At 40.6% G+C, this 22,729-nt stretch overlaps 1 protein-coding gene and 1 long non-coding RNA gene across 5 annotated transcripts in view; one reads left to right on the top strand and one right to left on the bottom strand.

Annotated features, from left to right (window-relative positions):
• Positions 1-22,729, top strand: part of LOC109929175 (nuclear body protein SP140-like protein) — a 35,757-nt gene that overhangs the window by 9,213 nt on the left and 3,815 nt on the right. For all 4 annotated transcript variants that reach the window (XM_048604073.1, XM_020528981.2, XM_048604072.1 and 1 more), the window contains 11 exons: positions 4,255-4,431; positions 4,891-5,034; positions 5,540-5,679; positions 8,814-8,870; positions 11,186-11,269; positions 12,287-12,341; positions 13,728-13,832; positions 18,270-18,412; positions 19,636-19,707; positions 21,066-21,181; positions 22,311-22,437. In XM_048604073.1, coding sequence (XP_048460030.1) covers positions 4,255-4,431; positions 4,891-5,034; positions 5,540-5,679; positions 8,814-8,870; positions 11,186-11,269; positions 12,287-12,341; positions 13,728-13,832; positions 18,270-18,412; positions 19,636-19,707; positions 21,066-21,181; positions 22,311-22,437 — 1,220 coding nt within the window. The remainder of the gene's footprint in view (positions 1-4,254; positions 4,432-4,890; positions 5,035-5,539; positions 5,680-8,813; positions 8,871-11,185; positions 11,270-12,286; positions 12,342-13,727; positions 13,833-18,269; positions 18,413-19,635; positions 19,708-21,065; positions 21,182-22,310; positions 22,438-22,729) is intronic.
• On the bottom strand, positions 6,121-14,634 carry LOC125484623. The gene is made up of 2 exons (XR_007263446.1): positions 14,451-14,634; positions 6,121-6,565 (listed from the first exon to the last, which is right to left on the bottom strand). It is a non-coding gene; the product is annotated as an uncharacterized LOC125484623 (long non-coding RNA).

Here is a 22,729-nt window from a genome sequence, read left to right as displayed (position 1 = left end):
TAAAATCCAATCTATCTGCATGTATTCATGTCCGTGTACTTTCATGACTCCCTAAAGAGTTTCTGGCTCCAACCACTCAATGCTATTTATGTCTAGTGAGGTACAGCTCCATGACATTATCACAAGGTTCTTCCAGGGTCCTGAAGCCCTTACCCAATACCCGCACCCCACCACACAATTACATTTACTACGTCAACAACAATGTCGGCATAAATAATCAAATCTCTCACAAATAATACAAGAGAAATTTAAGTGAACTTTGAAAGTAACGGTTGACAGGATATACTGTTAAACTTTGGCTGGAAAACTCTTCCCAATCAACAGGCGTTACTTTGTTAGTGAATGAGGTGTGTGCATATGTTGGTTGGTTTGGAAAATTGAAGAGCCAGGACAAGGCAATAGTGATGCAGGTAATGATCAGGGTGTGATCAGATAGGACAAAGACTGAAGAAATGAAAGGGTGAAGCAGCATGTATGGTCAGAGTAGGGGAAAAGGCTTTAAACTAACAAGGTAAGAGAATTCAAGTAAAGGATGATTTAGAAATCCCGAAAGTAAATGCTGAGGCAATCGAGAAGTACGTCGAAGCGGCTGAAGACAAGCTGCTTGGACGAGGAAGGGATAGAGTATTTAATGATGATAATAATGCATTAGAGAGTAAGCCTGTGTAGAAAATATTAGTTAATTAGATGAAATTAAAGGCCGTTTTCCTGAATGCATGGAGTATCCACAATAAAATAGATGAACTAATGGCAAAAATGGTTTCGATCTAACTGCCAAAAAGAGACATTGTTATGAGGTGACCAAGTTTGTGAAATGAATTGTCCAGCGTAAACTACATTTCAAAAAGTCAGGCTGAATTGAAAAGGAGGAGGGGTGGTCCTAATAATGTTCAGAAACTCAAGAAGTATCATAGCTTTAACTGGAGGTCAGGAGCAGCAAGGGTCAGAAGATATAAATGTGAACAGTTTAAAAGGCCCTTTAACAATAGTGATACTGTTGGAGAGAACATTAAACAATGAATTATTGGAACGTGAAACAAAGTCAACACAATAGTCGCGGGGACTTTAATCTTCAATTTGACAATCAAATTGGCAAAGTTGGTCTGGAAGATAAATTTGTAGGATACTTTTGTGACAGTCTCCTGGAGACTTAAGTTATGGTACCAACTACGTATAGAGGGTTTTTAGATCAAGTATCATGCAATTAGGCAGGGGTAATTTAGTAATGTCATAATAAAAGATGCACAGAAAAGTAGAGGTCATAATACAATTTAGTTCCTCATCAAGTTTGTAGATGAAATTCAGGCACTCTAATCTCAAATGTGACACTTGAATTTAAAGAAGTGCAATTACATAGGTATGAGTCAGCTGAGATTGATTGGATAACAGACTAAAAACGTTATGGCAGTAAATAAATACAAAAAAAATTAAATAAACAATTTGCAGTTGGGTCAAATTCCTGGAACTCCTTGACAATACTGCAAGAATTCAAGAAGGTGGCTTTTCAGCACCTTTTCAGGACAGTTAGTGTTTGACAATAAATGGTGACAAAGACAACAAGGCCCCATATCACAAAAAGATAAATAACACCATGAAATCTCATGGTACCCCAGAAGATTGGTAATGTTTTAGGAACCAAGCACTAAAAAAGAGGAAGAATGTTGATTATGAAAGCAAAGTAATACACAAACAAACAGCAAGAACTTCTGCAGATAGACAAACTAAGTGTAGGACGTTTTGGAGGATGAGACTAGAAGTTTAGTAATGGAGAAATTGCAGGTCTTCACTGTGAAGGAGACTGTAAACATCGCTAATGAAAGGAATGTTCTTGTAACAGTCTCCATCATAAGGGATTAAGAATTTGACAAACTAATAGAACTAAAGGCAGGCTAGTCATCAAGCCCAGATGTTCTGCATTCAAATGTTTAAAAGAAAGGGACTGCAGAGATAGTGGAGGCATTGGTGGAAATCACTCAGTATTCACTGGATGCTGGCAGGATTCCTGTTTGTTTGGAAAACTGCTAATGTGATGCCCCTGTTCAAGAAGGGAGGGAGAGAGAAAGCATAAAACTATTGGTTAATTAGCCAAAAATCAGTTGTTAGGAAAGTGCTAGAATCCATTACTAAAGAAGAAATAGCAGAAAATTTAGAAAAGCTTAAATCAATCATACAAATTCGAGATGATTTAGTGGAAGTGAAATCATGTTTGAAACATTTCCTAGAGTTATTTAAGGATGTAGCAAGCAGAGTTGATAAAGAGCAATAAGTAGATGTAGTTTATTTGAGTTTCAAGAAGGCATTTGATAAGGTGCCACATAAAAGGTTATTGCACAAGATAGGAGTATTGGGGGTAATATTTTTCATTGGATTGAGGATTGGTTAACAAACAGAAGACAGAGATTCAGAATTAATTGGTCCTTTTCAGGTCAGATAGACTTAACTAGTAGAGTGCCACAGGCATTAATCCTAGGAACTCAATTATTTATGTTAGTGACTTTCAGGAATGGGCAGATTGTAATCAATTCAAATTTGCTGATGGTAGAAAAATAGGAGGGAAGACATGTTGTGATGTGGACATAAGAAATCTGCAAGGGGATAAAGAAAATTTGAGTGAGTGGTCAAAAACTGGCAGATCAAACTACAGACTATTATTTTAATGGAGGGAAATTTTAAAAATCTAGCAGAGATGGGTTTGGGTATTCTTGTGCACGAAACACAACACAAAATGTTAGTATGCAAGTGTAGCATGTAATTAAGAAGGCAAATGGAATTTTGGCCTTTATTGCTCGAGGTGAGTGTGGGAGTTGGTGGTTGGAGTTTAAGAAACAAGGAACCTTGATACAATTGTACAGGGTGTTGGTGAGGCCACACCTGGAGTACTGTATATGTTGTAGTCCACATACTTAAGCAAGGATATATTGGCATTGGAGACAGTTAAAAAGAAAGTCACTAGGCTGATTTCTGGGATGAAGGGGTTGGTTTATGAAGAAAAGCAAAACAAATAGAACTTCATTCATTAGAGCTTTATAGAATGAGGGATGTAGGGGCTGCACAGTCGCTCAGTGGTTAGCACTGCTGCCTCACAGTGCCAGGGACCCAGGTTCATACTCCACCCTCACGTGACTGTCTGTGTGGAGTTTGCACATTCTACCCTTGTCTGCGTGGGTTTCCTCCGGGTGCTCTGGTTTCCTCCCACAGTCCAAAGATGTGCAGGCAAGGTGGATTGGCCATGCTAAATTGTCCGCAGTGTTCAGGGATGTGTAGGTTAGGGGGATGGGTCTGGTTGGGATGCACTGAGTGTCAGTGTGGACTTATTGGGCCAAAGGACCTGTTTCCACACTGTAGGGATTCTATGATCTATGAATGATTTTATCGAAATATACAAGTTTCTGAAAGTGCTTGATGGGGTAGATGTTGAGAAGATGTTTCCACTGGAAAAATCCACTACAAGAGGGCACAGGTTCAAAGTGAGAGGGGGAAAGTTTAGGGGAGAAGTGTGGGCAAAATTTTTCACACTGAATGTGGTGGGTGCCTGGAACGCACTGCCAGTGGAAGTGGAGGAATCGGGCAATGTTAGCATTGTTTAATGCATATCTTGACAGACACATGAATGGAAGGTGAACAGAGATAGAAACAGTGTATGGGTAATAAGTAGTGGGCCTAAATAAGGACTAGGGATTGGTACAGTCTTAGTGAGCCAAAGAGCCTGTTCCTGTGCTGTATTCTTCTTTGTTCTTTATCGTTCTTTGTCCTTCCTTGTTCTAATAATCTCGAATTAGGGAACATTGGCATTATAGAATGGCAGGGCAGGCCTGGGGGGCTTGTTGACCACACTCAGATAGTCAAACAAACACCCCCTCACCCTCTCACACTTTACATGCGCTTATATGTAAAGATGCACACACACTCACGCACTCTAACGCTCACACTCACAATATAAATATCGAGCTAGTGTGGAGCACTCTTATTGTAGATTCTCACTGAATCCATTCATTCTGTTTTGTACCTTCACTCTTTTTTTTCATGTGAAGATAGATAAACAGTGGAAGGATTTTCAAACTAACAAACGGCCAGGAACTAATCGAGTCCGACAGTATTAACTAGCTACATGAAGAAAGTTAATTTAGGGATAGTGTTAGCAAAGAATACATCTCATGTCCTTCACTCCTGTGTCTGACTAAAAGGAGGGAATTATTTTTCTTTGTTCTGTTTATTCCTATATACTGACTGCACCTTCCTTTGGCCCGTCATCAGAACTGAAAGAAGACAGAGCAAAGCATAGTTGTGGAACCAAACCTATTGGAGAGGCCGAGTTCTGTATCATGGGAAAGAGAGAGCATCCTGATGAAGAACGTGCACCTTATTCAGCCAAAGGAAGAACTGAAAAGTGCAGCAAAGATCAAAGCCCAGAATGCAGCAAAGATCCATACCGTGAGCTGGCAGTCTGTTCGTAACATTTGCTACACTTCACTGCACACAGACTCATATGCACAGAAACAGACACGGACATAGACACACACTCAACAGAGGCACAGGCAGGCACACACACAGACAGATACACACACATACACTCTCACACACAAACACATAGACTCTCATAGACACACACGGTTACACACAGAGACAGACCCTCACACACACACAGACACACACACAGTGTCTTTCACTATGTGTAGCCCTGGAGGTAATTTTTATACCAGAGTGTGAGTCTTACATTTCTATCGTGGACTGACAAGGTCAGCCGTGATATAAAAAGTACCATCTATCTCACGTTCTCCTTCTTTCTCTTTCCATACACCTCTGTCATTTTCTCTTTATCACAGTCTCTTTGTATCTCTTTTGTTTTCTCCCATTTTTATACCTCTGTTTCATTTATCTTTTTTTGCTCAGGGAAAGAGAAAAGCATCAAGTCAAATGTTAGGAGAGTGAAAAAGTCTCGTTCTCCCCCAAACCAAAGGAACTTTGACTCCAATGAACTGCCTGTCTACTGTGGTGGCATTACTGGAATATTGGACAAGAAAAAGCTAGCATTTGGTAACTGTTCCATCTTTGGGTGTTTTCCAGCTACTTTATGTTCAGTTGTTTCAACTCCTGTATCATAAATCACTCCTAAAGTGAGTTCCCAAGTCCTCGAACATTCAAAAATAGTTTATCTGCATCATGAGATCTGACTAGTTTTTATAAATGTAACCAAGAAATAAAGGAAAATCAGATTTGGCAATTATTTTTATACCTTCATATCATTTTCCTTTGTTTTATTTTTTCAAATTTTCAACATTCCAGTTTTTTTAAATTAATTGGTGGGATTTCAATCCCTATTCCCAGGACATTAGTTTGGATTATTAGTCAAGTGACATTACCACAAAGCCACCATCTCACTCTCGGTGTTGTACAATATCTCTGTGTATATATTATGTACTGTCTTACACAAATTTTCTGGCCTGTATAATATGATGTGCAGCAATTTTCTGCTAGACTCTGTTGTTGTACTGTGGTTTTTTTTCTGCCCTCACGTGTTCCTCCTGACTGCTTTATTTAGGAAGTACCACACCATGTATAAAGTACATGAATAAATGGTGTACACCACATCAGTTTGAGGTGAACGGTGGCAAAGGCAGAAGCAAGAATTGGAAACTCAGTATTCGTTGCAAAGGCTATCCACTGTCCAAGCTGTTAGAGGTACATTCCATGTTACACTTCCCAATAGTGGGTTCCTACTCTGAAATAGTTTCATGGGATCTTTACCATCCTGTTGATGGGACAAACATGGCCTTGCTGATGGTCTAATCTGAATGGTTTCATTTCTGCCATCCTGAAATGGTCATAGTGCCCCCTAAGGACCTGGTAAAATGTGCATTTAAGCAGATGTGTGTGTGATATAACATTCCACAATCACAAGGAATGATCACACAATGTGAGGTATAAAGGGGGAGGTCTGTGATGTTCCTCGTGTCTCTTCGTCTTTACCCTTTATGCTTTCTTTAAAACTGTTTTTCTGAGGAGCAGGGAATTTTATATTGACCCTCTTCTTCCATCTGCATCCTCTGCATGGGAAATATAAAGCAGCCAATAGAAGGAAATCCAACGATAAAAGTTTCCAATAAATTATGACCAGTAGAATAGGATAGAATAGCCTTTATTGTCACGTGCACTCGAATGAATGCAGTGAAAAGTTTGTAACGTCAACTCACGGCACCAACTTAGATACAGAGTACCGAGATACAGATACTTCTAAGTGTTGTCACAAAATTTAAAAAAATAGGCTAGCATGGGAATAGAGGTTTAAAAGTCCAGAATGATAATGAAAAGTGACTGAGGTTCTAATCCTTTTCCAACATGAGCCCATGCCGGCTAGCTTCAGGACACAAGGCAACTCTGTCTCCAAGCACTGGCCTCCCTGTCCACTCTACTGCCACTCCGGCTCCAGCCCATGCTCACTCTGCTCCCTGCTCCTGGACTCAGGCCATGCTCACTCTGCCGATGTTCCCGGACTCGGCCCACGAATCAGTCCATGCTCAAACAGTCCAAACAGAGTACTGATTATGCAGTTATGGAACTTGATTGGCTGAGAATCAATGAAGAGCTTGGATTAAAACAAAGATACTAAGTACCCACAATTCAGAAGCAAAACACAAACAAACTAAGTATGGTTCCGGCTTTATTCACAAGCCGGAATAAAAACATAGAAACTGGGAGTGAGTGAGTAAATTTCAAATTGTACGCATTGCTTTCATATCTTACTCACTAACTGGAAAGCACACATTCCTGTGGGAAGGCACAGTACCCTGGGAGTAGTCCTGCCTCTTCACAAGCAAAAGTAATAGTTTATTTTACATAATTAACCACACATTCTGTTTAATGTTAAATCAGTTCCATCTGTTGATGGATTTTAACGCTTTTGAAAAGGTTGTGAAATTGGACTCGGGAATCAGGATTAAAGGCGCTTATGCAAAATACTTCAAAATGGACAAAAATGGCCGATCGGAACTTCCCTCCCAAAAACGTTGCTAGTTCCCTGAACATGTGTTTTTCTCCTTTTTTACATTTAGTTTAAAAACATTAGTAGCCCACAAGCACTCTGGTTCTGCTCCTTTTCTAATCGTTACATACATAAGAGGGCTCCTGTTTCCCCTTAATTCATTGTAATAAATTCTGCATTGGATCAGTTTGTGCAATACCAATTCAATGTCTTAATTTTTAAAAAAAACACTTTATCTATGTCATGACTATCTTGTTAATCATCCTGATTAATATTGATGCAAAGTAACTATTCAATATATTGGTCGATACCTGTGAGTTTTTCTTGAGTATCTTTTGATGGACCTATCCCAAGTCTGATTTTATTTTGCAGTTTCTAGGTCTGAAATATTCCTTGATAATTAGATTTTGTAGTTTCTCTCTTTGCTTTCCCAATTGTTTTTACTTGTTCCCTAATTCTTTGTATTCCCTCTTGTCATCCTTCATTTTATTGCCGATGTACTTAGTGTGTGCCTTTTTCGTTACTTTCACTTTTAATCCTCAGCTATTTACTCATCCATGATGTTTCATCATCAGTTAGCTTGCTCTTGACTTCTTTTTGATCAGAACATATTTCTCCTGATTTATACATCCATTTCAACTATTTCCTGCTGCTGGTATGTTTTTGTCCACTTTTTTTTTTCCTGCTTTGGTCCTAAACCCAACGATCTTTATCAATAATCTTTCCAACATCATAAGGTCAGAAATGGGGATGCTCACTGAGGATTACACTATTCAAAAACATTTGCAATTCTCAGACACTGAGGTAGTCCATATCCAAATGAAAGGTCTGGAATGTTTGGGCTGACAAGTGGCAAGTGACATTCCAGCCATACAAGGGCCAGACAATGCTCATCTCCAACAAGAAGTACCTCACTTCCTGACTCCCCAAAGTCTGGTCACAATCTAGAAGGCACATGACAGGAGTGTGATGGATTGCTCCCCAGATGCCTGGATGAGTCCAGCTCAATGATAGTTAAGAAGCTTGCCACTATTCAGGACAAAGCAGCTGCACTACATCTACAAACATTCACTCACTCCCTCCACCAAAGTAATGTGTACCAGCAACAAAATGCACTGCAGAAATTTGCCGTAGGACATAGAACAACCCAGCACAGGAGCAGGCCCTTTGGCCCACCATGTCTTTGCTGACCATGATGCCACTCTAAACTAATCCAGTCTGCCTGAACAAGGTCCATACCACTCTATTCCCTGCCTGCTCATGTGTCTGTCTAAATGCTTCTTAAATGTGCTATCACCAACGCTCATTGGATGGCATCTTCCAATCCCAAGGCCACCTCCATTTAGAAGGACGAGGGCTGCAGATGTAGGGAATACCATGACTGACAAGTTCCTCTCTGAGCCACAGCATCTTGACTTGGTAATACATTGGTTTCACTGGCTCAAAAGCCTGGAACTACCTTCCCACCGGCACTGTGAGTGCACTGACACCACATGACAGCAATGATTCAAGAAGGCAGTTCACCACCACCTTCTCATGATCGGGTAGGGATGAGCAATAAATCCTGGCCCCAGCCAGAAAAGATGGCATCCCATGAATGAATAAAAACCATTAGAAACTTTCATTCTGTATCTAGCAGTGTTGCAGCTGACCTGAGAATACTTGCTGCAACAGTGTAGAAGGAGCTTTATTCTTTAGCTAACCTAAGTTGTAGCTGAGCCAGGATTTCAGTGTGTTAGGAATGAATGAAACGTAATCGCTCATGTTAGTTTTGTTGTTGTTTCTTTTCAATTGAGCAGCTAGAAATGTGTTGACCTGTTTCTTTTACTTGCAGCACAATTACCTAGTGTGTCCAAGTAGCAAGAGGAAGTTTAAAACAGTCCATGCTAAGGTAAGGATTAGGCCCTGAATTCAGTAATTATTTGGGAAACAGGGGAGGTTGTTGCTGCTCAGAATATAGTGGAGCCAAGCCAAACCTGTCATGTGGAGCAGAACTACATTCAGAGATTTTTCAAAAGTCTCTCACAGCATCAGCAAAGTTCTCCCAAATCTCTTTCATACATAGGTACCAGTCAATGTGAAATTCAGCCTCTTTTATTGCTGTAGATTAAAAACTACAAAGTATTCTTCAACAAGAGGGGGGTGTCAGAAGATTTGAAAGTGACAAATCTTGTACTCTCTTTCAAGAAAAGTTTCTTAGTAATGACAGACCTATGGCTAAAGAAACAATAATGAGGGAAAAATAATAATATGCACTCTGAGGGGTTTGAGTTCATGAGATCATAAGATAAAGGAGCAGAATTAACTGCTTCAATCTATTGAGTTTGCTCCGCCATTCAATCTTGGCTGATATATTTCTCAACCCCATTCTCCTGCCTTCTCCCTGTAACCCTTGATCCCCTTACTAAAAAGGAACCTATCTTATATATACACTCCTCAACGAGTTGGCCTCCACAGCCCTGTGTGGCAATGAGTCCCACACATTCACCACCCTCTGACTGAAGAAATTCCTCCTCCTCTTATTCATTCACGGGATGAGGGTGTCACTGGCTGAGTCAGCATTTCTTGCCCATCACTAGTTGCCCAGGAGAGTGGCAGTTAAGAGTCAGCCACATTGCTGTTGGTCTGGAGTCAGATGTAGACCAGACCAGACCAGGACATTAGTGAACCAGAAGGGTTTTTCCAACAATCGGCAATGCTTTCACAGTCACCATTAGACTCTTAATTCCAGATTTTTATTGAATTCAAATTCCACCACCTGCCGTGGTGGTATTTGAACCTGGGTCCCCAAAACATTACCTGGGTCTCTAGGCCACTGCCTCCCCATCTCGCTTCTAAAGGGTTACCCCTTCACTCTTGATGCTGTGCCCTTGGGGTCCTAGTCTCTCCTACTTGTGAGAAAGTCTTTAAATGCCCACTCTATCCCAGGCCTATCGGTATTCTGTAAGTTTCTGTGAAAAGCCCAACTTTATTAAAAAGAAAGACCTGCAGCAAATTCTTTAGGGTTAAGACTAGAATATGGTTTATTCATGCATTTAAATCTGTGAAGTGATTGCCACAACACATGCACACATAAACATACCAAGGAAAAAAAGCAGGGGAAATAGGTAACTACTAAGAATAATGTTTTTTTTTTAAAAACCAACAGTATGGGCCTAAATTTTTACCATTTTACTATGGTTCCAAAATGTTAATGTTCTTGATGGATCTTTTGCGTTAGAGTTTGTATTCAGCTGGGTGCAGTTGGTAAATTTGATGAAGGCACAGCAGGATGGTGTTGATGTATGGACTTTGTCCACTTTTTTTTGTTGAAACTAAGGTTTCTTTTTAAAACTGGATTTTGGAGGAGATTTAGACTACAGACAGGCTTAGCTAAACCAGGAGTCTGACCGTGGTACCACCGGTTAGATTCATATCAGATTGATGTTAACAGTAACTAGATTTTACAGCATGAAGAGGTCTTAAAATAATGTCTAATTATACCTTTTTTCCAAAAGACCCAGAGTTCGGTCAAGTGATGGGTTTCTTGGATGAATCTGTTTCAACTAAATGAGGTCAAATCTATCTAAAAATTGATTTCTAATTCTCTGGTCAGGATTATTGTCATTTGTTTGAGAACATTGGTGAACATTAATGCCATTTCAAGCATAATGAGTTTCAATAGCTCCCCTTTGCTCTGAACTGACTAGGGATATAATATCTAATGGTCTTTTTGTACTTGTGTTCTGAAAGGTCTGCATAATACGAGGGTATGCCATTCCAGGAGGATGATGCCTGAGTTCTAAATGATGATCCTTACACAATTGCTGTCAATAACCACATTAGCCATGTTTTAACCAGCAAAGTTCATTTCATTTTTAACATTTTTTTTTTTTTAAAAAAAGCTTTTAAAACAAATCATGATCTCTGTTCACGTCTCATAAATATGAAATTTGAAAGACTGTCTGTCTCAGAACTCTGATTAAATAGAGTAGCTGATGACTATGCCCAATATCCATGCTGAATACACATACTATAATTGAACCTGGAATGATATTGATGTACAGGTTATGGCTGAAGCTATGGTAGTGACCACTTTATGGGTTATTATGGGGATGTGCACTAATGCCAGTGTACAGGTTATGATTGAATCTGATGAAGCTGGCATGAAAGTTATGCCAGAATCTTCAGTGATCCTGGTGTTGTAACAGTTTTCCATATTTTCAGTTGCAGAAGCACAAAGTTGAAACTGACAGTGACACCAGCATTGAATCTACATCATCCGAAAGTGAATCCAGATCCGAAGTAGAGGTAAGGAAGTGTTTTAAAATTTCTTTGAGCTGTCTTTCGTTTTGTCTATTCACTCTGTGTAAAAGATATTTCTCATCAGGTTATTTTGCCCCTTCCTTTCCAAGCATCTACTATCAATCCCATTCCAAAAATTTCATCTTTAATTGTTCTGTCCATGCAAAATACCATTCCACGTCCAACCTTTCTGCACAGATCTTCAATGTATTGTCACCTCCCAAATCCCTCCCTGGATCTCTTTACTCAGGGTCCTGCACCTAACACAGTGCTCAAACAGTCCAAATCAAAGACACAAATGACATCTTCTATGACGGTAATCATGCTGCAGTTTTCATCCCTGACTACACTGCATTTTGATGTGGGTAGAATTTAACTAGCAATGAACTGGTGAATAGAAGGTTGGGCTTTGGGACAATCAAACCTAAATATGTCACTAGTATTAATGGATGCCCCCCTCCCCACTTCATTGTAAAGATACGTGGGGCCCCTGAGTTCATTGTTGCAATGTATCTATGAAGTGTAGAGTGAGTCCTAGAGCTTGTATCCTATTAATTTGTTCGGACTATTAATCCAAAGACCCAGTTTTTGTCCTGGGGACCTGGATTTGAATGCAAGAAAAATCTGGAAATAAGTGTCTAATGATGACCATGAAACCATTGTTGACTGTCGGGAAAAAAACTCATCTGGTTCACTAATATCCTTTTAGGGAAAGAAACTGCCATCCTTACCTGGTCTGGCCTACATGTGACTCCAGACCCACAGCAATGTGATTGACTCTTAACTGCCCACTGGGCAATTAGAGAAGGGCACTAAATGCTGGCCTAGCCAAGTGATGCTCACATCCTGTGAATTTAAAAAAATAAAGTGGCTCACGAATCTAATTTGTGAGAGTTGAGTTGGGACCTGCTCTGAGGGTGGAACAGACAGATCATGACTATGAATCATTTTGAGCCCGGATGTGGGTGAAGTCTGTGTAATTGTGATCTGGAGCTGCTGTTTAAGAATGCTTTGCTGTTTCAGAGCTACATTGGGTTGATGAAGAAATCTACCATCTGCCATGAAGCTGGATCATCAGGTGAGCACAGAAAAATGTTTGAAATGGATCATTAAATTCTGTTTAATGAGAAATAAGTGTATGAAATAAGGGGACTGTTTTCAAGCCCAGCATTAACAAGGCAATTGTAGGTGGATAATGACATTGAGTGTAAGAAATAGAACCATGAGTAAGTCTTAAGGACCATCGAGCCTGGTGCCTATTAAAGAACATCATGTTTGGTCTCATATTGACCTCAACTCCATATTCCTGATTGTTCCCAATAACCCCTGATTTCCCATCATTCTAAAATACATCCATCGCAACCTTATGTAGATTTAATTACTCAGCTTCCATAGCTTTCTGGCACAGGAATTTCCAGAGTTTCAGAACCATCCGAGAGAAGAACTTCTTCCTGGTCTCCATATTAAATGGGAAATCATTTATTCTGAAATAGTGCCCTCTAGGTCCACGGGGAAAAGCATCCCCTTAGGACCAGCCTGTCAAGCCCCCTCAGATTCAAATAATTGTGCCAATAAGATACTCTCTCTTCGAAACTCCCCTGAATAAAGGTCCAACCATCTCAACATTTCCTCGTAAGACCATTCCTTCATCTCCTGGAAACAGCCTCCGGAGCATTCTGTGAACTATCGGGACCAAACTGGATCAAGATCTTCCAACAAAGAGTCCACAGGCATTAATAAATCTTCAAAAGAAAGAAGAGTCATATCGGACTTGAAACATTAACTGTGTCCGCGGAAGCTGCCAGACTTCTGGGTTTCTCCAGCATTCTTGTGTTTGTTTCAGATTTCTAGCATCTGCGATATTTTAGTTTTATTTGAGTGGAATTTTCAGTTGCCATTAGATGTACCAATGGGCAGAGTGTGCGCTTTGGCTATTATTCATGTTTCAAGTAATATCACAGAAATGAGCGTGACCATTTCTTCTATGACAACAGAGACTCCACTTCAAAAATACTTCATTAGCTGTCATGCCCTTTAAAACATCTGTTGATGGTAAAGGCTGAATATTAATGGAAGTCTTTTGAATATTCTTCAAGTATTCATTATCTATCCCACAAATTGCAGCTATTTCCATTCCTACGGCCAATTCATTATGAAAACAGCAAAGCCGCAGTGCATTATCACTCCATTTGATGGTATTTCTCACTGAAGATTTGGCAGTTTAAAGGAAAGATGACCTTTCAAGGGGAGAGATCTTTGAGGTGGCCAGAGAATTTAGATATGTACATGGGCATTGAGCTGATGCTGACCTGAGACACATATTACACTGCACTACTGCATCGCACTAATGCAGCACACACTGTCGTCTCCAATGCACACAATGCTGCCCTTGTACACAACAAGCCTCCCTGCTCTGTATAAGCTGAACAGCAGCTATTAATTTTTAAAATGATATTTTTGTCAGGTGCAGAGCCTAAGAACACCAAAGAAGATGATTTCTCCTCAAACAAGCTCCCAGTTACATGTGGTTCTATGAAAGCAATCTTGTACAAAAACAGGTTTACAACAGGTATGGGTTCAATAGTGTTTGCTTATGTGTGCATGTATGGTTGTGTGCAGCCATTATCAATTATGTGTGCTTCTGCATTTCAGTGTACACATTAATGAAAACAATATTCATATGGGTGTGTTTATCTATGTGTGTATGCATGAGTATTAATATAGTTGTGAGTGTAAACATGCACGATTGTTTATCACTCATTATCACTGTCATCAGTAAATAATCTCGCCTGAACACTTGCTGGATAGAGATGGAGAATTCTCTCATGAGGATCTGACTGGATTCATAACAACTCCAGCTCACTGTTTGCAGTTCCAGGCCTCCTGCTTGTACAGTCGGCACCAACATCTCCGAGCATATGTATAGCAGTCACACACACCCCATGTTCACAGGCATCGGCATTTGATGTACACCAACTTCACCACATCATCATGGTGCATCTCCAGCCCACTTACAGTAGAGTTCTGCACTTTAATGCTTGCACTTCCTTTATACCTGCATCTCTCATTGCAGTGCTGCTGCAAAGCACAGAATTTCCAGGCTCCGGCTCCCTGCTTATGGACTGGACCATGTAGCACATCAGGGCTGCTTGTTTGCACTCTTAATACACACTCCCTTTGCACTGACCTGCGTGTTCCCAGAATCTGTGCCTTTTGTTGTCTGTCCTCGCCTGTTTGTGTTTTGCTCCCTCTGACAAAGCTTCAAGGCTTCTAGTATTTCTGACTTGCCTTGCTGCTCAGCCTAGACACAAAGCAAGATAGCTTTGTGCTCGTCAGCAGTCATCAGTCGAGAGGGTGGGTATGTAGCTGTATGGCACTGTCCCAAAATCTTAATCTTGCGCCTACAGCAGCTTATGTGGTAAACACATTGCATGTGCATCAACCAAATGGCCACATGTCAAAGTTGAAAGGGAGTTGTCCTCAATTAGGTCAAGGCTGTTGTTGTCTGTCCGTGGGACGTAGTGCCATTTCAGAAGAAGGGTCCCGAACCAAAACATCAACTTTCCTGCTCCTCTGCTGTCTGGCCTACTGTGTTCATCCAACTCCATACTGTGTTACCGCTGACTCCAGCATCGGCAGTTCTTACTATCTCCGACATAGTGCATGTTGTCGTTGACTACAGCTGCTTGAGCAGCCACAGTTAGGATCTTGTCTTCTTTAGGGGGTGAGGAGCCAGATGTCAAAAACACCCAGCTTCACTCTCTCTCTTTTGCCCAATTATGGGCTGCTTTCTCCTAAAATGAGTAAAGAGAGGGATTGAGTGAGTTAAGGGGGTGTTAATTCTGTGCAGGATGGTGAGGAGTCCCAAATGGATGGCACGGAGGCTATGCAGAGTTATTAGGGTGGAGGGTTTGGGGTGGGTGAGAGTGAAAAGAAATACTGCTTGCAATTGTGAGAGTGGTAAAGCATGATCCTTGGTGGGAGGTGGGTGTATTGGCAGAGATAGAGTTAATGTGAGGTATTAAAGAGAAGATGGTGGCACTTACCCAGGCATAGCGGAGAAGGTCATTGACCTTCCTATGGTATTGCTTGGCATTCCACTGGACTGTTGACACCACTCTGACCTGGTTGGCAACTTCAGACGAGCCGGCAGGACATGGTAGCTTGACCTCTTCTGCTAGTCCTGGGGGATCATCCTCCTCTCTGCTATCATGATCTTTGGGACCTTCAAAAGCAAGGTGCCAGTTTCCCCTTATCTGCCATGTCTGGGTGCAAATGTCACAGATCCTGTTGAGCAGCTCCGGACTGATAGCGTTTGACTGAGTGCACAACAGGTGTATAAATATGGGGCCCATGCCAGGAAACTCAATGTCCCAGCAATGGCAAGGACTTCCACTTACAGTGAGTGGAAGAGTTAGACTAGCATCAGACAAAGGGGAGACCAAAAAGGCATGCTACCTGGTTAATTAGGCAAGTTTGGGACAATAACACGACAAAACTCGCTAGGCCTCACAGAAAGAAACCTTCGTGAAAGGTGACAAAAGTGACACCTAGCCAATTTCTTGTAGATTCAGCCATCACTGTTTATCATGTATTCCCTTGAATTTGTGGAGGATAAACAAAGCATTTCCTTACTTTTCCAGATTGAATTCCGTTTTACTGCTTGGCTACCCACCTGGTCAGTCCATTGACCTGTTACCGCTTTCATTCTCGTCAACCATTCACACAAACGTTTTCAATCATACCATCTATGTTCAAGTGTAAATTGTTGATATATGCAACAAACAGTCCCACGAAGTAACCAAGTATTCATTCAGATTCTTGCTGTGTCTTCCAACTCCACAGAGAGGTTATCTTTTTGGTTCTGAGGAAGGGTCACCGGACCCAAAACGTTAACTCTGTTTTTTCCTTCACAGATGCTGCCAGACCTGCTGAGCTTTTCCAGCAACTTTGTTTTTGTTCCTGATTCACAGCATCTGCAGTTCTTTTGGTTTTTATTATCTTTTTGGTTTCTAATTTGCCATAATTTTTCCTCGGTCAGTCTCATGTTTCTCTGTGTCAATAAAACTTCTTTGAGTTTTACTTAATATCTTCAATTAATATCCATATTAACTGACTGATCTGCATTGTAAGATGCTTAACAGCATTGGCAACTCAATTTTAAGGTTCTAAAAAAACTTGTTTTTGAGGTTTTGAGGAAACTTCTGGCCTATTTCTTGCAATGACCTAGCTATCTTATCTTCTGGTATTCAAGTTCCCAATTATTTGTCACCTTTAAGTTTGTGTCATTTCTTCAGTTCTGTAAAGAATCTCACCTCTTCAGTCGAAACTGAGACAAAAGATTTAGTTTGTATTTCTGCTATTCTCCCAATCTGTTTGCAACCACTAAATTGGATTGGTTCTACTCCTGCATTAGCTATTATCTGTATCAACCAAATTCTTTTCATTGCCCTCAATACTTTTTATTAATGGTTTTTCAAACTTCCTTCCATCGCTACTGCATTTTCTTTGCATTTGTCTTCATTTCCATTCTGTTACCTGCTGTGTAATCTATAAACGCATCTTGTCTTTTTAGCTCCAAAATTGATTTGATTGCGTTATTCTTTCCTGGAATCCCAACCTAAGACAAGCACCTTTTTAGCTTACTGGACTGTATTGAGTCTGTAAAATATTTACTCTTGTTTAAATATTTTCCATTGCTAAGCTACAGGCCTAATTGTCATTTTTTTCTTCCATGTAATTTGGCAAACTTTGTAAATTTTGCAGTTTACCAAATCGTTATCATCTTCAATGTTCTCTTTCCTGATTGTGACCATTTTGTAACAATGGTTACACTATGACCAACTTTACTCTGTCTCAAGAAATTGGTGCAGGTGTAGGTAATTGAACCTGCTACATAATTTGATCAGATTGTGGCGTCAACACCACTTTCTTGCCTATGTCCCACAATTCTTGACAATCAGATTTCTGTAAAACTCAACTCGAATATGTTCAATGAACCAATGTCCACTGTTTTCTGCGGAAGAGCTTTCCAAAACCTAATGTCCTTCAGAGAAACTACATTTTTTTTTTTTCTTATTTCCATCAGCAATAGCAGACTACTTGGCTTTAGAGTGAGAGAGTTTTACAGCATTGAAAGGGGCCCTTCAGCCTGTGGTATCTTTATCACTCGTCAAGAACCTATTTACTCTAGTCCTATTTTCTAGTATTTGGTCCATAGCCTTGTATGCTATGGCACTTCAAGCCATTATCTAAATACTTGTTAAATATTGTGATGGGTCTGGTTTCTACCGCCCTTTCAGGCAGTGAGTTCCAGATAGCCACCACCCTCTGAGTGAAAATATTTTTCCTTTAATCCCTTCTAAACTTTTCTCCTTCTTTAACCTTAGAGCTGTACCCCTTGGTTATTGATCCCTCTACTAAATGGAAACAGTTCTTCCTGTCTACCCTGTCTATGCCCCTCATAATTTTATGCACCTCAATCAGGCACCCTCAGCCTTCTTTGCTCTAAGGAAAGCAGCCACAGTCTATCTAGTCTTTCTTCATTGCACTTGAGGGCTGTTTATGCTCAATCAGTGGATACATACCACTCAGAAATTGATAGATTTTTGGAAACCAATGGATATGGGGACAGGGCAGGATGGTAGATTTGATTTGAGTTTAGTTTTAAGCAACTTGGAGAGGTTCTGTTCCTACTGTTGTGCTTTTTTTTTTCCCTAGGTGCTTATGTTTTAGCTACCAATGGAGATCACCCTTCCTCTGTCCTGATTAATTTGTCATGATCTTGATCTGCCTGATCCCTTTCAAGCCGTCTCATTCCCAGCACACCTCTGCTGGCTTACCCATGTGATCTGTCAAGCGTAGACTGTTGTTTTTCCTTTCCAAATGGTCAAGACATACCCTCCTTCTTGGCATGAGATATACATCATTTGCTCCAACTGGTGGCATTTTCTGTCCAGTTCCAATGAATTTATCTATCTCATTCTTCCCATTTCTTTGCTTTAAGGAGTGAATGGAAAATGCATTCGAACAGAGACTAAATGGTTGACTCCAGCAGAGTTTGAAAGTATGAGTGGTATCAGCGAACATCTTCGATATTGGAAGAGAAGCATCCGCTGTAAATCAGAGACTCTGGGCCAACTGATCCAGGTCTGTTCCACTAAACCCACTGTCCGGTGAGGTGCTGCGGTTTAAATGCGGAGCTTTAAACCTACATCTTTATTCTAAGGCAACGTTTCCAATACTCTTATTTTAACATACCAGGTACCAGCAGAGAAATCCAATTATAGGACTTCACAAGATACTACCAGACAGCAGTCTATGAAAGCACTATGTGAGTTGAAATTGGTCTGATAGAATGTGAAAGGGAAGTCACACTGACAAATTTACACGAATTGCCCATGCCCCCAATTCGCATGTGACTTTGGGACAGTACCAAATGTGTTAGGCCCATAATTCAGGCATTCTAGGTGGCCACCTAAAACAGGCCCGTGGCCTATGGTCCCCTGCATGTGTTTTATGGCATCTAATGCCTGTTAAAGAAACCTTCTGGAACATTTCATTTATAGATACAGTAAATGCTGCCCAACTTGTTCAAGATTCTGAAGCAGCTGTCAATGAAAGATGTAATCGCCTCCTCCATAGGAGTTCCCTGTGCTCCCTCTGCCCATGACATCTCCCATCCACCGTGTTCCAGAACCATTCGTCAGTTTTCTGCCTTTATCTTATAATCTTACCAAATGTCTGAATCCTAATCGGAACCAGCATCCCAGAAATAGACCTAGCCACATTCCCACCCAAGTGCCTCACACATTAGATGGAGATCAACAAACATAAATGCTAAGAAGAAACAGAAATTAACCATAAAAAATTCAAATGGAAAGTTTCTGAACCAGCAGCTGTGGACAGTTAACTGAAAATTGCCTATTCATCTATTGTTCTCACGTTATTTGAGTAATGTAACTATGCTTCCCCCTAACTTGCACACTGTAATACTGAACATGAGCTCCCCTTCATTTCCTAAGATGATAGCTTTCATATCACTGCATATGTCATCAACACGCATAAACTTTTGATCATATTCACACTGCCTTACTTTCAGTTTCAGTCAGTTTCACTCACCTTGTCCCGTTTCCATGCCGTTTACAGATTCTACATTATATTCACTCCAAGTCAGGGTCACATTCATTTCATTCCACTGTCAGTAGCTTTCTGACCCCTGTCTCATTTCTTCCTCTGTCCCATAGTCTTTTGCGCTCTGACGCCTTGACGTACCTTGGAATACATCTTCAAGCTCAGTATCCTTGATACCACAATTCAATATGATTTAATTTTTTTCCCTCTGATCCTTTCTTTAAATTTTACTTTTCCAGAAAGGCTACTTGAAACTCCACAAGCTTGACTGTATTTGTGATAAGTGCACATCTCCCGATTTTGAATCTCAGGTAAATAAACTTTTTGTTCTCGGTGGTGTTGTGAGTGGAAGAGGAGAATTAAAAGATCCTCAATCCTTTGAGTGAATAAATTTCTCCTCAACTTGTTCCTAAAGGGCTAGTTCCTTATTCTGTGACATATTGTTCTCGGCCTGTATCCAGGTGAAACCATCTCTCAACGTCCAATCTGTTCAGCCCTCTTTTTACACTTCTAAATGAGACAATTTCACATTCTTTGAAATTCCAGAGAACACTCTCGGTAGAGCTTATTTCTTTGAAACAAGATGACCCCATCATTATTTCAGAGCAGCTGGATCCCAACACAATCCTGATTTAAGATGCAATTACAGATGTACAGAGAGAGAGAGAGAGAGAGAGAGATAGAGACAATGGTACACACACACAGATCAAGAGACAGACAAATACTGATAATCAGGCAGAGATAGAGAGACACCAAGTGAGAAAGAGAGACTGGTAGATCTAAAGGTTCACAAGAGAAAGCCGATGAGAATTTGAAGAAATTTAGATGCACACAGCTGGGAAGACAAGTTGGCGATAGTGATAGAGAAAAGGAGACTTGGAGCAGCGATGTTTCATGTTTGCCTTGAAGTTTTGTGATGGCTCGAACTTTCCCTTCCCTGGAGCTGATGAGAGAGGCTGTGAGCGTGGAAAATAGTTGGACAAGTTTGCCCTGGAGAGGAATTTGAATTAAGTTTTATTGTCACATTTACTCCTGTACAGGGATACAGGAGTACAGTGAAAAGTGTACAATGTTGCCACTCCCGGTGCCATCTTAGGTACAGCGGTACCTAGGTACAAAATCTACCTAATTTGCCCTCTTCCTGGCACTTCCACAATACACTGAGCTGGAAGGTCTGTGGGTGACTTTCTCCACTTGTCAGGGATGGGGTCTGGTGGGTAAGGCCTATTGGAGGCATGGATGGTGAGCAAGGGCCTCTGAAAACTTACCCGTTTCCTTCAACCACTCTGAAACCCCTCTCCCTGTGGCATCTACCACAGGACAAGAATATAAAGACTTACCTTCACCACTGGATTCCATCCAGCATGGGTCTCGACAGGCAGGCTTTAGGATCCAGAAGCTTCCAGCCTCTGATTGTCCAACGGCTACTGGTAACCTGGAGAGGTAGTTTCAAGGCACTCGAGGGGATGAGAAATTCACCTACATGCTGCCTGTCAGCTCTTAATGAAGTGATGGACAGGCAAAAGGCCAAGTTATCTTGTTGGTGAAGGCAGCCTTTGAGTTGCCACGTTTAAATAGAAAGTCTACATTAGCAAGCTCCCCTCTTTTTATCATTTCAGTATCATTCGGCCATATACTGTGTGTATAACTTGCTGTTTTACATTAACAGGAGAATGACGATGAATGTTCAGTGTGTAATGATGGAGGGGAGATGATCTGCTGCGATGAATGTCCCAGAGCTTTTCACTACCTCTGCCACGTCCCCTCACTCAGTCCAGACTTAAGGTTTGTATGTTGTCTTCAACTCATCATTGTGCCATGATTGGAGAGCTCGGGGACTGAAATGTTAGAAGTAGTCCGTTAATGCAATTGAGGAATATTGCAACACAGAAATGTGTCTTTCATGCAAGCATAGGCAAAGAAATCTTTTGTGTGAGCGTGACGTGTCTAAGCAAAGACAGTGGAGAATGCTGCAAAGCTATTTGCATTCGATCATATTCAGTACTGACCGGCCCTTCTGAACACGTGGCAAAGTCTTTCACCTTTAAACAAAAACTGGCAGGGTCATTTAAGTAGATGTTGGCTTACCCATTGACTTTTGGTGTCTCCAAAATTTCAAATAATGGTTGACACACACATTGAGGATAAAATGTGAACTGCCAGTATCAATGTAGATAGTTACCACTTCGAAACATGAAAATAAAATTAACTATGGTAACTCATTTTGAATTAATGTGGCATCGTTTATACAATAAGTTAATTGTACAATGGTTCCATTAGTCACAATGAAAGTTTTAAATCTATCATAAAATGTCAATTTCCCTACTAATCCTATACGAGCTAACTTCTGGGAACATACAAGGTTATTGATCAGGACTATTAACCAGGGTAATAGTGTAACCTATCAGTCTGAGACAATGGAATGGAGCTTATAAGTATATTCTGGAGAAGTTTTGCTGCAGAAGTACCAGCAGCAATCGTAATTAAAGAGGCTGTGGCTCCCACACCAAATAAGGAAGGATATTTCTGATTCAAGATGTTTGCTTTGATTGATAGCATAATAGTGCAAATCTTGAGGCAAATTTGAGGACATGGTCAGAGTTCAAGTATTTAACTAAATATTGAGTAGTGAAAATCTTTTGCATATCTTAAGAGGCAGAGGTATTGGAAGAATACCTACGGGAGACCTGAAATTTGTAACAACTTCAATGAGAAAGTTAAGTGATAAGTGAGTTGATGTGCAAAAGCGATGGATTTTGCTGGGTAGGTCAATGTAATGTAGAGGGAAGTCTAGTTTTGTATATTGGCATAATGAACTTTGAGCAAATGACGGACCAAGTCTTCCCATGATGTTTCATACTGAACTGTGCCTAACCGTAAGATTTCTGTTAAGAATGTCAATGTTGTTAATTAGCTCCAGTGAGAATTTCATCTGCACATTCTGCAAAATGGACAGACTATCATCAAATAAAACCAGGGCGATGGTCTCCAGCAGTGAATTTGATGTATATCAATCAAACATGACTCCAGAATACATTCTGGTAAGTCTTTGTGATAACAGTGTCTAGTCCCATCTGGACAATTTGCGCTCAGCTGCAGAACCAATGAAGCAATAATGTGAAGACTTATTTTTCATTCTGTGTGAGCAGTAATGTGAATGTCCTTTCTTCACTCAGTGAGATGTGACACTCAACAGCAGAGGGAAGGATAATTCTTCACTTCACATGTTCCATTCCCAACAGTGTACTTGATCAAACACCACTCGTTCTGTTTGATTTTTTTTGTTACATTTGAATCTAATTCTCACCCAGTTCCAATATGACTGGTTGGAAG

The sequence above is a fragment of the Rhincodon typus genome, chromosome 13, assembly GCF_021869965.1.
Source record: "Rhincodon typus isolate 14 chromosome 13, sRhiTyp1.1, whole genome shotgun sequence".
NCBI classification, from domain to species: Eukaryota; Metazoa; Chordata; class Chondrichthyes; order Orectolobiformes; family Rhincodontidae; genus Rhincodon; species Rhincodon typus.
This window is presented reverse-complemented; position numbering and strand designations above follow the sequence as displayed.